The 17,879-nt window shown below is 41.4% G+C and overlaps 1 protein-coding gene across 2 annotated transcripts in view; it reads left to right on the top strand.

The window, feature by feature from the left end:
- Positions 1-472: 472 nt before the first annotated feature.
- Positions 473-17,879, top strand: part of tfcp2 (transcription factor CP2) — a 115,705-nt gene continuing 98,298 nt past the window's right edge. Inside the window, exons 1-3 of one of the 2 annotated variants that reach the window (XM_059956103.1) lie at positions 473-529; positions 1,495-1,701; positions 5,497-5,556. In XM_059956103.1, coding sequence (XP_059812086.1) covers positions 1,580-1,701; positions 5,497-5,556 — 182 coding nt within the window. In that variant the 5' untranslated portion in view covers positions 473-529; positions 1,495-1,579. Of the gene's footprint in view, positions 530-1,326; positions 1,702-5,496; positions 5,557-17,879 lie in introns of those variants that run through there. The other variant, XM_059956104.1, reaches the window with a different exon arrangement.

Raw genomic sequence — 17,879 nt, 5'->3', positions numbered from 1 at the left:
GGGAGAGTCGAGAACCAGGGGATATCATTTTAAAAGAAGGGCTAGTCTAAAACTGAGGTGTGTAGAAATATTTTCTCTCTGGGGGTTGCGGAGGCAAGATTACAGTATTAGATTATTTAAATGGAAATAGATTAAAGATGAGAGAATTGAGAGTGACGTGGAATTACACAAAAGAGGATGAGCTCAACATAGATCAACTGAATAGTCATTCTGAAGGGCCAAGTGGCTTACTCTTGCTCCAATTTTCTTGTGTTCTTTATAGTCGCTGTTGTTCTATGGGAAAAATCTGTAGTCAATTTTCTGCACAAAAGATCTGATGCATCAGCAATAACTCTAGGAGACTGGAAGTGAAGGATAGGCTTTTATTAACAGCAAAAAGGAAGCACAGCATCTCGGAGATTGAGGGAGGAGCAGTGCCCCAATTGCCTTTATACAGGGGTCAGTGGGAGGAGGCACAGGAGCAGTCAGTAGAGGGGCGTGTCCAGACAGGTATACATAGTTTACCGCAAGATCCACGAACAACCACAGGGTAAATATGTTTTTATTTAAGGAATACGGGGAGGGATTTATATCCGCTAAAACAGATATCTCTTTTTAAATCCCCAAAGTTGCACTCCAGCAGATAGTTTAATATTTACAAATAACTATTGCTGATATGATAAAAGGTTAATATTTTGGAGATGATTTCTGTTTATCTTTCAGTGTTTTTCGTTTATTTGTTTTTACTTCCGCTTCGATTCTAAGACAAATATTTTTGACTCGGTGGCCAAGATTCTTCATCAATCATTTTCGGCATTTTACCAGGCTGGTTCGTTAGCAAATGTACCACATAGCTCATTGTTGCAGGCGTCCCTCTGCATACTGGTCACACCGATCTAATATCACCAGCGTCTCAGGAACGCATAGGTGAGAGTGGATGGAGGTTGCAATTCTTGAGCCCATCAAGATGTAGGCTCACAGATGAGGAATAGTCACTTGGGGGGGAAATGCCAACAAAGGCAAAGGCGGTGGGAAATTGGTGCAAAGTAATGGAGAGGGACAACAACAAGAGTTTGACAGCTTTTACTTGGTCTGAGTACTCAAAAATTGAACGAAATTACTGATTTAACAAAACACAACACCCCCCCCCCCCGAAGCGTCACGACACCTTGATAACGTTAACGCCTTCAGCTTTTCGCTGATAGGTAGATTCCGGAATGACGTCACACAAAAACAAAGACGCGAGGGCTTGATTGGGCAGTAGAAATTAATTGGCAGAGAGTAGGCATCAATCAGGTCACAGAGTCTCTCTGTAAGGTCCCAGCGGCGCCATCTTTGATGGTTAGGATATAGCGCGACTGGGGCTGTGGAGGTTTTCGAGTGTGGGACCTGGCCTTAACGGGACGGTTTCCTCGTACACTACCTCTTGTGGATGGTTCTTCTATATATACATGTATATTATTTCCCGTGCTTTATTTCCTGTAAAGCAGTTTGTTTTCTCCCACTTCCTCGTAGGAGTCAGTTGATCGCGCTGAGGGAAGCCTGTGACCATATTTATCACTCGGATTTACGGGCTGTTTCCCTTTATTGATCGGCGGAGATGGCCTGGGCGCTGAAGATGCCAATGCCGGATGAGGTTATCGAATCCGGCCTGGTGCAAGATTTCGACGCCAGTTTGTCTGGAATCGGCCAGGAGTTGGGGGCAGGAGCCTACAGTATGAGGTAATTTTGAAAGCTGGAATTTAAAATAACAAGTGTAGCATCTGCTCTGTTGATGTTGTGAGCTGTTGTTTTCTACCATGGTCATTTGTTGATGTAATAATTCATTGCCATAACTGCACCTGGGTGTCAACGCATTGCAAATTCAAAGTATGCCACGGACATATGTCATGTTGATTTCTGACCTGACTTAATAAGCGTTGAATATTTTTTGTTCCTTCCCAAATCCTTCCACGACTATATATTTATTTTATAATGTGACTCATGCCGGTTTTCTGCATTAAAGGTGTTTGTTATATGTCAGTTGACTTACTTTCTTGTGTAGTATTGGACTCACTGATTCAGGCAACTACCACATTCTATTACTCGCCCGGACTGAATTAACTTAAAATGGCCAGGCCATTTATTGGTAATAGAGGATTAGTGTTACTCTCATTTGGTTGGATGGAAAAGAAGTTTTGCCTTTGAATTGTATCTGATTGAGTGTCCATGACCCTCTTGAAAGTATGCTTTTCTCTGTTTGAAATGGACAAACTTGTAAGGCTATGCCCCCTACTTCTAGATATGTTTATTAAGTGAATCCTCTGTCACTCTCCCTTGGAACCTTGCATGTTTCCATTGATTATTTCTTGTTCTTGTGTACTCCAATGAGTGCAGGCTCAATCTTCAGCTGTTTTTTATTTGTCAGGCTCTTCATTCCAGAGATCAACTTGCTTCAAAAACATGAAATCCATTTTTCAATATGGAGAGCAAAATTCTCCATAGTACTCCAGGTACAGTGTCACCAGTGTCCTGTTTGTTAAAGTTGCATCAAAACCTCCCTGCTCGTATACTCCCATCTTGTAATAAAGGCCACTCTTCACAATTACTTCCGGTACCATTGATGCTGACCTCGCCTGCATCTTCTCCATTTGCTGACTATCTGCGCTTTATGTCTTTTCTTCCCCCCCCCCCCCCCAACTCTCTGCTTTCTGCAGGGATCTCTTCCTCTGCAATTGACTTGTCCATTTGTCCCTCCTGGCACTTATCCCTGCAAGCAGCTGAAGTGCTACGCCTGCTCATTCACCTCCATTCAGGGCCTCAAACTGTCCTTCCAAGTGAGGCAATACTTCACCTGTGAATCTGCTGGGGTCGTCTATTATGTCTAGTGCTCTTGATGTGGCCCCTTTATGTTAGGGAGACCTGTTGTAAAATGGGGACCACTTCATCGAGCATTCTGCTTCATCCGCCGAAAGTGGTAGTTAAAAATTTTCCCTCCCCCTTCCCTTTTCTATTCCCCACTCTGACCTCTTACCTCTTCTCACCTGCCTATCACCTCTCACTGGGTCCCTTCTTACTTCCTTTTCTTTTATGGTCCACTCCCCTCTTCTATCGGATTCTTTCCTCTCCAGCCCTTCATCTTTCCCACCCTCCTGGCTTCAGCTATCCCCTCTAGCTAATCCTTCCACTCCACCCGCCTTTTTATTCTGGCATCTTCCCCCTTCATTTCTAGTCCTGAAGCAGGATCTCGACCCAAAATGTCGACTGTTTATTCATTTCCATAGGTACTGCCTGACCTGCCGAGTTCCTCCAATGTGTTACTTCCTGTACCTGTTTGCTCACTTATGTTTCATGCTTTTTAAAAAAAAGCCCAGATCCCTTTCATACCACAAAGTTTTGTAGTTTAACTTTAGTTAAATAATTTGCTTTTATTTTTCCTTCCAAAGGGAGTAACCTTACAGTTTTTCCATCTGCCAATTTCTTCTCAGTTACTTTATCTATCCTGTTGTGGACAATTTGAATCCTTGCAGTTTGCAAAGTGTCCTAATTTATATCATCAGTGAATTGGGCTTATCGGTGACTTGGTTCCTTCATCCAAGTCATTAAAATAGATTGTTACATAGTTGAAGCCCCAGTATTAATTCATGTTGTAACTTGCTAGTTATTAATTTCCAGTCTGAAAATGACCCATTTATTCTGTGTTCTACTAGATAGACATTCCCTTGGCTTTGCCCAACTCCACGTGCTCCTAACTTGTGCAATAACGGATTGCAACACCTTATCAAATGCTGTCTGGAAATCGAAAGGTATATCCACTGTGTCCTCTATCCATCCTGTTTGTCACATCCACAAAGAATTTCAGCAAACTTGTCATGCATGATTTCTCTTTCAAAAAATCCTGTTGATGTTCCTTGACTCTCGTTCTTCTTTTGCCTGTTATGCTGGTGACATATAGGGCAGCAATGAAGTTCCTCCATCTCTGGCAGTGTCCACAGCTTCCTTCATGTCAGTAACTTCCTTGTGGTTTACGGTCAGTCATGTAAGTCCTGGATGGAGAATTAGGAATACTGTTCCACAAAAATGTAGAGGGATTCTTCATTGCTACTTACTTAACAGTTTTGTTTGACCAGTCATGGTTGCTAGCCCTGAGATGAACCCCTGAACCTGGAGGATCGGTGGACTACTCATAGACTGACCATAATCTTTGGGCATGAGCAATCCTACCAACAGCCAAAGCACAAAGCCCTGACTCCAGTCAGCGTTGTTCTCCAAATCACTGAGGCATGCAAGCCTTCAAACCACCACAAGGTTGTGGTCCTCTTGGAGGCCTTGATTCTTATGGCTTTCTAAATGTCCTGTGCTAACTCAATGGATTACTGTGTTTTTGTAACATAATTAGGCAAACTGGCCTGCAGTTTTTTTGCTTTCTTCCTCCTTTCTTGAATATTGGTATTAAATTTGTGGTTTTACAACCCTTGTGGATGGAGCAGAAGTTTGTTCTTAGAATACCGCCAAGTTTTTTCTGCTACTTCCTTTAGGATCCTTGGCTGTTGGCTTGGGACTTATCAGCCTTTTAGCCCTATTCATTTGCTTGGTATCTTTTTAAGTAATAAATTGTTCTAAGTTTCTCCCTTTGTTTATCTATTTTTATTTGGATGTGTTTCGTGCCTTCTACAATGAAGACTGATCTAAGACAATTATTTAGGATTTCTGCCGTATCTCTATTTTAATTTGTGTGGCATCCTTTAGCCACTGTTGTATACCTATAGCAGTTTGTTTGTTTTTTTATGTTACTTGCTAGTTTATTTTTATACTTTATCTCCCTTTTTAAAAGTCATTAGACACTACACCAAGCTTGGAGTGAATAGTTTTTAAATAGCATCAGTTGTGTGTGTTTGTGTTGAAAAAGCAATTATTTTATCACTGATAGTTGGTGAGAAATGAGCATTAAGACAATTCAGAACTGTTTTGCTTACTGTGGCTTTAAGCATTCAGGCTTGGAGATGTCAGAAATGCCAGGAGTGAAAATGAACCTATTTCACTACTTCAAGTTAGGAACTATGACAAATTTGAAGGTATCGATAATCATCTAGCTATTACTATGAAATTGAAGAATTGGAGGATGCAATCACTGAAAACATTGTATGAAGGTAGTCCATTAGCTTCACTAGGTGTCAGCACTAATTTTGTTCATTTACAGTCAATCAAAAGAATGTGGCAGTGTACACTGGATGAATTCCTCTGTTAATAACTATTGGGATCTAATACAATTTTATAGAACATAGATTTGGCAGTGTTCTACTTTGTTCTGTATTTTAAATTCACAATTTGTTAACTCAGTTAAATGGTAGTTTGTCTTTTTTATACTTATTTAACAAGTTCCATGAAATTTCAACTAATTAGGGTAGACATTTCATTGGACCAAAATGTACTGGTCCTGATGTGTCCCAATTAACCAGAATCCACTGTATTATAATGTCAAGTGACAGTTGATATTTTCGGTATGTGATTTGTAACGAAACAATGTTTTGAATACAGGCAGTCCCCGGGTTACGAACAAGTTCCGTTCCTGAGTCCGTCTTTAAGTCGGATTTGTACGTAAGTCGGAGCAAGTACATCCATAATTATTTAGAGTCAGTTAGTCAAACGTTTGTCTTAGTATATAGTGTATATTTTACCTTTCTATGCATATAAAACACTTAAGAAACGTATGTATTCCAATAATTAAACCACTGCGTTGTTTAGTAATAATTGTAGCTTTCATCGGAGCAGGACCTTTCACATGCTCCATTATTCTCACTATATCCTTTAAAATTGTTCGGATCGTTGACCGACTGTAGCTAACGCTTTTCCAATGACTAATGACGTTTCACCACTTTCCAAACATTTTATTATTTCCACTTTATTTTCAATCGTGATCACATCCCGTCAATGGAACAGAAACACTGCACGTGGCGGGTCCCAAGCTCCGCTGGTTCCTAAGGACCGCTGTATTGAATTCCCTGGGTCCTAAAGTCCACCACACTGAGACAGGTTAAATGGGACAAGTGGGGGCTGTGCTGGGTTTGGGTATTTGATCCTCCACAATGTTCCCTGTGGGAATTTGAACTGGAGGTGGCAGTTTTTTTTACGAGGTTGAGTTGCGAGATCGACATCAACCCGGCACGGATGGAGAGCGCGCTCGGGAGCGGTCTGTCACTAGATCGAACTAGGGAGCCTCCGTTCTCGAGCCCGGTGCTGATCTCACTGTGCCACCAGCTGACCAGAAAAGGTGGGGGGCTTATTGTGAATCAGGGTGAAAATTTAAGCCAAATACAAAGTTACACACTGAACATAGTGTCAATGGCAGTGACTTAAAATGGTGGACGGCGTCGCAATCCGACTTAAAATGGCGGACGGCGTGCTCCTTCAGTTCGTAAGTACGAGGTTTTCGTAAGTCAACATTTGTAACTTGGGGACTACCTGTAATAATTATGGAGGATGGATAAAAATTAAGTTGTTCATTTGTCAGAATGGACAGCAGATGATTGAAGTTGTACAAAAGGAAGAAGTAACAATGGGGAATAAACTAAATAATTTGAATTCCAGTCATAGTAATACATATAGCAAACAAATAATTCAGTTTATAATGTGCTCCAGTCATGCACCGAATGCAGTGCATGACTAGTACTTTGATTTCTCTGGAGTTATATTGTATAACTGGGAAAACAGGTTTGAAAGTATGTCTGTTATTTTTTTAAGAAGTGAATGCCACATTTTCTGTCTCAAACCAGTTCTGTCATCAAGAAGCAACTTGAAGTAGGAGCTGAGATTCCAGATCATCTGATTATTTTGAGGTCAACGTGCTGATGGGGAAATCCATTTCACTGCTTGTGTTATTTAACTGAAATTATTTATTTCCTACTATTGTCTGCCTTGAGGGAGTGGCCAGAATTTTGGAGCAAAGAGTGGAGGAGGTCAGAAGTAGGAGAAAGAGGAGATAATTCTATTTACAGTTTCAAAGTGTATTACAACTAGATATTTGCAACAGCCATGGTGAACAAAATGTAACGTATAAGTTCTTCATTTCATTTATATAGAAATATTATAATTTTATAATCAAGTAAATGTTAATTTTTCTTTCAGGCTTCCCCACCCCCTCACTGCAAATGATATTTAAGATTGTGTAATATTGATGTTTATTTCTTGTCAAATAAGTGGAGGACAAATTGTTGTGTAAAGAGGCATATACATCTATCAAGTTGACAGTTATGTCGAAAGTGTATTACCATAATTTTCCCCGGATCAAAAAACTTATCAATATTTTTTAATGAAAAGTCAAAGAGTAATTCCCACTACATTTTACTGCACGTTTGTTTAAGATCATTCACTTTTTGATAGTACAAGACCATTCTCGGTTGTACTTTTCCTTTCTGCCCACATTAACTTGTTTGTGACAGAATTTAACATTGTAAATCTACATGTAATAATTGTAAAACTATAAATATTCTTTGCCACCATGATTTGTGGCAAAATTCCACTCCTGGCATACACAATGCACTTAGTGGGGGAAATAATGTATCTGCAAGGCATAATTTTCCATCCACAGATTTTTAAGAAAACCATTTACTCTAGTTTAAGATGAACTCTTCCTATGACTGAGGATTTGCAGGAGGTGTGGAAAGTGGACAGAAGAATCCAAGTGCACAAAAGAGGCTCTAACCAGGTCATGCAAAGAGCCTGGGAAATGGAATGGGATGGAAATTTGTTTAAAACAAGCCAGAGGTCGTTCACCTTTTGATATTTTTTTTTTTGCCCCTCACTAAAAATGCTTTAACACTGTTCTCCAGCGCAAGAAGCCCCTCACCTAGTCCTTTACATCAGAGCACTTTGTTCCTGTGGGGGGGGGGGGAGAGAATAAATTATCATGGTTATTGACTGCAGTTTTCACAAAAAAATGGGTGTTATTGTGAATAGAATCCCTGAAAAGCCAGTGGAAGTAATCAAATACAAAAAAAAACAGAATTTAACCTAGTGACTGCATAATACTGGTTTTGTATATTTTGTGCAATTGTGGTTTGTGAAGTACCAAGTATTTTTTGACTAAGTGCAACAGGTGAAAGATTGTATTGACAATTAGATAACGTGTGAGCAAAAGGTAGTAGGATAATTGTCTGGAACTATCTGTCTATAAATGTTTAATCTTATGTGCTGCAAGTTGAAATGAAATTTTTTTGGCTTTTTTACATTTTGAAATCTGTTGTGAAAAGATTTATTTTTTAATCAAGAATTCAGCATTCCTTTTCCAGAGAAAGTTGATGAAAGAACTTCTGGGGTTCGGCGGTGAGGGAGGAAACAATCACATACCTTCCTGGTTGTTATGTCTTCTGCATTACTAAGTTGTCTTCCACTTATTCTTGAAACTACAATCTGCTATTCTGTTGTGGCTTCATTGCAGGCGTTTAAAATGCAGAAGCAGATTGGAATGTGACGTTGAGGTTGCAATCAGTTCAATAATTCAACTACACTGTGAAGTCTCTTCCAGGGATGCCTACCCTGAAGAAGTTCAAATCTTCCCTTCGGGAATTCAGTGAAACCCTCTCACTTCTCCAGCCTCCGTGATCTCTGCTGTCCTCTGACTCTTCGACCATGTACTCACCCAAACTGCTGCCATAGCTACATATATTTCACCCCTCCCCCTACCTTTTTGATTTAACTGTCTTTTTTTTTCCCCAGTCCTGATGAATTGTCTTGGCACAAAATGTCGACTATTTACTCTTTTCCATAGATGCTACCTGATCTGAGTTCCTCCAGCATTTTGTGTGTATTACTTTGATTTCCAGCATCTGCAGATTTTCCCTTGTTAATAATCTTGTCAAATAGCAGAGAAAATCTTGCAGCCAAGTGGCCTACTGCTACTTATTTGGATGCTTGCATGAAGAGTGTAATTTTGTATGATGACACTTGACTGGGGATGGTTTGCAATTACATTTGTGAAGTAGAGTATATTTGCTTTCAACATTGTTTGGTCTGAAATTTCTTCTGAGCTGGGGAGTATTCTGTGATTGCAAAATGTATGGAATTGCTATATCAATATTGCATTATACACTTGGGTAATCTGCTTAATTATGGGAAGTACTACAAGTAACGTGGGTTGTCTTTTCCCATGTTACTGTGTTAGAAGGAACTCAGCAGGTTGGGCTGCACTTGCAAAAAGAAGTGTCCAGTTGACATTGAGTTGAGACCCTTAACTTGGCCAATATGGGACTTTTATACTGCTGGTGAGAGGACCCCAATGATCGATCTGTATTCCTGACATAGGGGAAAATTGCCCATATCCTAGGTGCCAGTAGAATGCTGAGGCTCTATTTGCTTTGTGTGCATACAATTCCATTCGGTATTTTGAAGAGCCAAATGGATAATATGGTTGTTAACTTCCAATCTAGTCAGTGTTCAATGTGGCTACCTCCTCAGAATCTGAATCAGGTGTAATATCACTGGCATATGTTGTGAAACTTGTCCTTGCGGCAGCAGTAGAACGTAGTACATAATAGAGGGAAAAAATTTGAATTACAGTAAATATATATATTAAATAGTTAAGATAAAATAAGTAGTGCAAAAAAATCAGAAATTAAAAAAAAAGCAGTGAGGTTGCGTTCATGGGTTCAATGTCCATTCAGAAATCTGACGGCAGAGGGGAAGAAGTTGTTCCAGAATTGTTGAGTGTGCACCTTCAGGCTTCTGTACCTCCTTGCTAATAGACAATAGGTGCAGAAGTAGACCATTCGGCCCCTTGAGCCTGCACTGCCATTTTTGAGATCATGGCTGATCATCTACTATCAATACCCGGTTCCTGCCTTGTCCCCATATCCCTTGATTCCTCTATCCATAAGATACCTATCTAGCTCCTTCTTGAAAGCATCCAGAGAATTGGCCTCCACTACCTTCCGAGGCAGTGCATTCCACACCCCCACAACTCTCTGGGCGAAGAAGTTTTTCCTTAACTCTGTCCTAAATGACCTATCCCTTATTCTCAAACCATGCCCTCTGGTACTGGACTCTCCCAGCATCTGGAACATATTTCCTGCCTCTATCTTGTCCAATCCCTTAATAATCTTATATGTTTCCATCAGATCCCCTTTCAATCTCCTTAATTCCAGCGTGTACAAGCCCAGTCTCTCTAACCTCTCTGCGTAAGACAGTCTGGACATCCCACGAATTAACCTCGTGAATCTACGCTGCACTTCCTCTACAGCCAGGATGTCCTTCCTTAACCCTGGAGACCAAAACTACACAATACTCCAGGTGTGGTCTCACCAGGGCCCTGTACAAATGCAAGAGGATTTCCTTGCTCTTGTACTCAATTCCCGTTGTAATAAAGGCCAACATTCCATTAGCCTTCTTCACTGCCTGCTGCACTTGCTCATTCACCTTCAGTGACTGATGAACAAGGACTCCTAGATCTCTTTGTATTTCTCCCTTACCTAACTCTACACCGTTCAGATAATAATCTGCCTTCCTGTTCTTACTCCCAAAGTGGATAACCTCACACTTAGTCATATTAAACGTCATCTGCCAAGTATCTGCCCACTCACCCAGCCTATCCAAGTCACCATGAATTCTCCTAACATCCTCATCACATGTCACACTGCCACCTAGCTTAGTATCATCAGCAAACTTGCTGATGTTATTCTCAATGCCTTCACCTAAATCATTGATGTAAATCGTAAACAGCTGTGGTCCCAATACCGCTCCCTGTGGCACCCCACTAGTCACCACCTGCCATTCTGAGAAACACCCATTCACCACTACCCTTTGCTTTCTATCTGCCAACCAGTTTTCTATCCATGTCAATACCTTCCCCCACCCCCCCCCCCCCCCAATGCCATGAGCTCTGATTTTACCCACCAATCTCCTATGTGGGACCTTATCAAATGCCTTCTGAAAATCGAGGTACACTGGATCTCCCTTGTCTAACTTCCTGGTTACATCCTCGAAAAACTCCAATAGATTAGTCATGCATGATTTGCCCCAATGGTAGCAATGAGAGCAGGGCATGCCCTGGGTATTGCGGGTCCTTAATGATGGATGCCACCTTTTTGAGGTATCTGCCCTTGAACTTGTCCTGGATACTACGGAGGCCAGTGTCTGTAATGGAGCTGAGTAAGTTTGCAACTTTGCAGCTTGTTTTGATCTTGTGCAGTAAATCCAGACAGTGATGTAGCCGCGTAGAATGCTCTCCACAGTACATCTGTAGAAATTTGCGAGTGTCTTTGGTGATGTACCATATCTCCTCAAACTCCTAATGAAATATAGCCGCTGTCATGCCTTCTTTGTATTGAATTGACCATTACTTACATCCTTCATATACATGAAGAGTAAAAAAATTTTTATTACATCTGTCTGAATGTGCAATTTATATAATAAACTGTATGTACAACAGGACAGTCAATATAGCATTATTTTTTAATCAAGAATTCAGCATTCCTTTTCCAGAGATACAGTTGTGTCAGCATGAGTTAATCAGTCTGATGGCCTGGTGGAAGAAGCTGTCCCGGAGCTTATGGGTCCTGGCTTTTATGCTGTGCTACTGTTTACCGAATGGTAGCAGCTGGAACAGTTTGTGGTTGCGGATGCTCTCAATTGTGCCCCTGTAGAAAGTTCTTAGGATTTGGGGGCCCATACCAAACTTCTTCAACCTTCTGAGGTGAAAGAGGCGTTGTTGTGCCTTTTTCACCACACAGCCGGTATGTACAGACCATGTGAGATCCTCGGTGATGTTTAGGCCAAGGAGCTTAAAGCTGTTCACCCTCTCGACCCCAGATCCATTGATGTCAATAGGGGTTAGCCTGTTTCCATTCCTCCTGTAGTCCACAACCAGCTCCTTTGTTTTTGCGACATTGAGGGAGAGGTTGTTTTCTTGACTCCGCTATGTTAGGGTGATGACTTATCTGTAGGCTACCTCATTATTATTTGAGATTAGGCCAATCAGTATAATGTCATCTGCAAATTTAATTAGCAGATTGGAGCTGTGGGTGGCGGCACAGTCATGGGTATACAAAGAGTTAAGGAGGGTGCTTAGGACCCAGCCCTGAGGGGCACCTGTGATGAGGGACAGAGGTGAGGGAGCCCACTCTTGCTACCTGTTGGCAATATGACAGGAAGTCTAGGATCCAGCTGCACAAGGCCGAGGTCTCTGAGGTCCTTGTCGAGCCTGGAGGGAATTATGGTGTTGAATGCTGAACTGTAGTCCATGAACAGCATTCTCACATAAGCATCCTTCTCCAGATGTGTAAGGATGGTGTGTAGAGCCGTGGCTGTTGCGTCGTCTGTCGATTGGTTGTGTCGTAGGTGAATTGTAGGGAGTCCAGTGTGGGTGGTAGCATGCTGCAGCTGTACCAGCCTGTCAAAGCATTTGCTTATTATTGAGGTGAGTGTGACAGGATGCCAGTCGCTCAGGCATGTTACCTTGAGGGATGCTGTCTGGTCCTGCAGCCTTGCAACACCCACTTGTTGAAAACACCTGCATACTTCGGCCTCAGAGATGACCAAGTTGCCGGTTGCATCGGGGCAGTATTGGCAACATCGAATTGAGCGTTTTTGTATATGTATTTTTTTTAAATTAGCTCATCTGGGATAGAAGCAGCTTTGAAGTCTGTGATGGTGTGCAGATCTTGGTGTTGTTGGTGGAGAGGCGAGTCAGAATCTTGTCCCTGTATTGTTGTTTCACTGCCTTGACTTTATGCAGATCGTAGCTATATTTCTTGAGTTCCTGTTGGTCACTGGCAACGCAAGTTCTGTGTCGTGTGTTAAATGCTGCTCGCATGGAACTGTTGATCCAGGGTTTCTGGTTTGGATCGACCCTGGTCGATTTCTGGGGGACAACATCCTCAATGCACTTCTGGATGAAACTCGTGACCCCATCCATGAACTTGGAGACATCCACGTCATGAAACAGGAGTTAATTTTAGACATGACCAACCTCTCAAAGTACTTTACTGTAGATGTGAGTACTACTGGGTGCTGGTTGTTAAGGCAGCCCACCCTGCTCTTGAGCACTGGTATGATTGTTGCCCTTTTTGAAGCAGGTGGAACAATGAGAGATTGAAAATGTCATTGAATACACCTGCCAGTTGATTGGCAGAATTTCAGAGTCCTATCAGGTACTCCTGTTACCTTGCAAATGTTCACCCTTTTCAAGCTCCTGGAGGTTAATTTTTCTGAGGATCTAACCTGGGCACAACATATGTTATTTTATTCTCATTTTCAATGCTAAGGGCATCGAGCTCATCTGGGAGTGAAGCATCACTGCCACTTACAATGTTAGGTTTCGCTGTGTAGCAAGAAGTGGCCTGCAAATTTTGCCAGAATTGACGTGCATCCGATTCTGTCTCCAACCTCTGTTCAGAATTGTTCCTTTGCTCTTGAGATGGCCCTCCGTAAGTTGTACCTTGGTTTTCTTGTGCTGTCCTGGGTTGCCAGACTTGAATGCCATACGAACCACTTGGTTCATTCACGGCTCCTGATTTGGGTATGTATATTACATTCTCATAGGCAAACACTTATCTGCACAGGTTTTAATGAAGTCTGTGACAACTGTGGCGTACTAATTCAGACTCTAAGATGATTTTCTGAATGCAGTCCAGTCCACCAATTCATTAGAAAAACCAAATATAGATAGGTGATCACTTTGCTGAAAATAAGCATTCAGTTCTCGGGTGAACTTCAGCTTCCTCTTGACTGCTATTTTAATTCATCTTCTCAATATCATTATAACATTTTCTGTATGAGGCCTCTAAATAGTTTGTCAATCCCCATTTAAATTTTGAGGGACAGCATCTCATCTTTTATCTGACTATATCGGAGCTTTCTGGACTCTACTTTAGGTAACTTGCTCTTTCTTTGTTTTCATAATTTTATGTCACTGTTGATAACTATTCTGTAACTTGGTATTAGTTTATTATTGTCACATGTACCAAGAGACAGTAAAAACCTTTCTTGCATACTATTTCCACAGATCAAATCATTGCACAGTATATTGAGCTATGAATGAGATCTCCATCAGTCAGTTGACCATGTATATTGTGAACTAGCTGTCTAGATATGCAAGCCTGAGAGACCTTAGGATATGGAGAGCAAGCTGTTGCCCCCTCTCCCCCTCTCTATGCATCTGATTAACCCAGAGGGACAGCAGAGACTTGATACACTTTGGCACTAGCAGCATCACAGGCGTTGCCAGTTAGCATTGGACTCAACTTGGGACTGCCTTGGGGACTCCAGCTTCAAATTTTTCCCTCAAGGTTTACTACCGAAGCCGTAGCCATGAGTGAGAGTAGCCACAAGCCAGCAGAGGTTTGAGAGTTTCCCTTCCAGATGAGCTGTGAACTATGGCTAATGAGGCCCATCTGCGCAAAGCGACTGGTTTTAAGGGACCAGTAGCCCCTTTCTGTCAGTCAAAATGGTTCCGCCGGCCGTAGTAGCTAAGTTACACATGAAGACCAGGAGCTGGACTTGTTTGTTGGAGTCTTTTTGAGACCCATGCCATTGTCTCCATTACCACCCCCGAATATAACAACCTTTGAGGAATCACATTGAGCTAGAACAAGGCAAAACCATAATGAAGAATGATGTAAAAACAACTGAAAGTAAACAAAGTGCAAGATCATAAGTTAAGTAGATTGAGGCAGAGTCCATCCTATTGTTCAAAAGTCTGATAATAGAATCTTATAACAGATAATAGAAGCTATTCTTGAGCCTGGTGGTTTGTGCTTTCAGGCTTTTCTATCTTCTGTCTGATGGAAGAAGAGAGAATGAGGAGAAAAAGATGACTTCAGAGAGCATGTGTGTTCTTCGCTTCTAATGTGATAACATCATCCTGGCTCAATTTTCCAGTGAAAAATGGCAAATTGAATGCAAGATATGACTTTGAAAAATATAACAAAGCTTTAATCCTGTGCCTTTAAAGGATTAGTGGTAGTTGAAATCTGTTGTTTCTTAAAAAAAATTTATTTGTTTTTCATTTTATGTTGTAAACTTAGCTAATAAAGGTGCTTGTGTGTTACTCCAGGAAAATCTTGTGGCTTTTGAGTTATAACTGAGTTTTTAGCATGCAAACCTTTCAATTGTAGTATGCCCAGGAGCAACAGAAATCAACAATTATGCTTGTGAGTAGCCTTGTGATTTTTAGTCTTTGCCTTTATCTTACTACATATATGAGGACTCAAGGACATTAACATTACTGAAATGCTTGTTAGCATTTGATCTCAATTTTAGAGTGGGAAAAATGCACAGCTGTCATAGCTTAGACTATAAATCAAATTTGTTTAACCTTAAACAGTTTAATGATTAGTACTCCTGATAAAACATTGTTTATTGCACAGACACTACTTAAGTCACCTTTGCCATAAAATTGATCCTTGAAACGAGAATTCTTGATTTCTACATGCCTTAACACTGCCAGCTGATTTATTTGCTAACTTCAGTCTGTCTGGCTGTTGAATGAGTTTGTTGGCCAAAATTATAAAATTCAAAATTCTTTTGGATTTACTAGGAATCACCTGTTTGTTCAGTCATGAAAATCAAACTTAATAGTAAGATGTCAAGAGTTGTTTCTTGGTAGTAATGCATCTGGAATAACCTTTTATTTTGCAATCTGGATGTTATATCTATTCTTTTTGGTTAGAAGTCATTTTGTAGTACCTGTAATCATACAGTTCCCAGTCACCAACAATGATTCAATGGTTCCATTTAATATCAGAGAATGTATACTTTATGCAACCTGAAATTCTCACTCTTTGCAGACATCCACAAAACAGGAGAAACACCAAAGAATGAAAGGCAGAAAAACAAAATCCCAAAGACCCCTAACCCCTTCCCCCACACAAGCTGCAGTGAAGCATTAACACTTTCCCCACTTCTTCCAAGAAGAAACATCAGCACCCACCTAGCAAGCCCACAAAGAGACCATGATCTGCAGTCCAATATAAACTACTGTTCAGCTGACAATTTGACATGCCACAGGCTCTCTCACTAACAAGGGACAGAGAAGTGTCACTCTTTCCACAGGAAGAGGGAGACCAACAAATCGCTGTTTCGATGTTGCAATCTGAAGCGATGCTGGCAGACTCTCCACCCTCATTATTGAGAGAGAAGGAGCAATCGCCTGAGTGCAGAGGCCTCTGACAGCCTATCGTGATGTTCTGTCCTCCATGACGTTCCAGTTGGTGACACTGGTGAGAAATTAAGTCGTTCACAGGCCACCTAAGGCCGCACCTCAAAGTCCCCTATCTTCCAGGCCACTCCTGGAGATATACATATACGTACAGAAATTGTGATGGAGAGCGCTCTGTAACTGCATTCCCCGCACTTGCGAGTGAGTGTGTGTGTGTGTATATATATCACGCTTACTCAACATTGTGCTGAGCTGGCACACTTCATTCTCTTCCATCCAGTGTATTATAATGGGTTAGCTTTATGGTGTTTCCCTGCCATAACACTTTGGAATATTCCATTTCTTTATTAATGGAATGTGTAAATGATGTGTCTATATTTGTGTACTGTACTTACGGTAGATAATTGTATCTGTTTTGTAATATTGTAACTACGTTGTGGGGTGCATCATATTCTGGTTCATGTTTCAGTCTTAAGCTAACTTTGTGGATAATTAAAGATGGTATGTCCTGGTGCCAAAAAAAAAGGGTGGATCACTCTTGGTAGGCGAGAGAGGTCAAACTGTCAGGAGTTCCCACTGGAATAATATAGAGCTATTTATTGTGCTTTCTATTAGATGAATATTGGTTTTCTTGCTATTTTGGCTAACTTTGTAAGTTTGATTTTTTTTTTGACGCACCGAATAAACAGCTTTGCATGAAAGTGCTAAGTGACTCCAGCCATCTTAATTTTTGGTCAAAGCTCACATGTCATAACTTATGGTGGCAGCTGTGGGATGGTCAGTTGCAAAAAGGATGAATTCAACTTGGAGAAGAGTGAGTTTGTGGTCCTAAGTCAGGAAACCCCTGAGGCGAATAATGACACAGATGGGTGGGAAACAGCGGAGAACTCTGAGGAGGAAGAATTTCAGCCCAGAGCCAAACTCTTCAAACCCTCACTGGAAAAACTGTTCTGAGACTTTTTGTCAGCTCAGCGAAGGAGAGCTGATGCTTTTGAAGGAACTCCAAAGCCTGCAGAAGGGTCCCTTATCTAGGTGACAATATTGCAAACTGTCTCCTCAGGTTTGAGAGGATGACCCAGAGGAGGAGTGAGTAAAGCTCTCAAAGCCTATGCTGTGATAGATGGAGAGAGGTCCAACAGCTATCCTGACCTGAAGGACTTATCCAATATCCAAAACTTATCCAATGTGTCCATTAAGCTTAAGGAAGTCTAAGCTACTGGCAGAACTCATTACTGTGTTGGATGAAAGTGGAGGTGCTGGAGAAACTATCAATTGACATGATTCTGGGGAGAGACTTGCCTGTGTTAAGTGAGTTACTGAGGAAGGAAAACAGCCAGTCACTTCCATCGTATGTTGGCATGACTCATGCTAAAGCCAAAGCAATGGCCAGTATCTGCCTCACTTGAATGCTAGTCTGTGCAAGGGAGGAATCAAAAGGCCTAGAAAGTCATGCAGGCAATGGTGCTGTGGGAAATATTCTGGCTCTCCTGCCTCTATTGATATTTGTACACATGAAATATCCATTGATAATGTCTCAGAAGGGAGTGTGGAGGCCTGGAAGAGTCCTGGGAAGATTGGCAGCCAATCAGTGGAGCTGCAGATGGTGTTTGTTGATTCACCCCCAACCCCCCCCCCCCTTACAGCTGTCCCAGCAGAGACCAAGGCTGAAAACGATCCTAAAATATTCCAACAGGATCAGACTTGACCAGGGTCCAGTACACCAACATTGTTACAGAGTGCCAGAGTGAATTGTCAGAGCCCTGAAGATGAG

This window comes from Hypanus sabinus, chromosome X1, assembly GCF_030144855.1.
Source record: "Hypanus sabinus isolate sHypSab1 chromosome X1, sHypSab1.hap1, whole genome shotgun sequence".
NCBI classification, from domain to species: Eukaryota; Metazoa; Chordata; class Chondrichthyes; order Myliobatiformes; family Dasyatidae; genus Hypanus; species Hypanus sabinus.
Note: the sequence above shows the minus strand (reverse complement) of the source record. Positions and strands in the feature narration are given on the sequence as shown.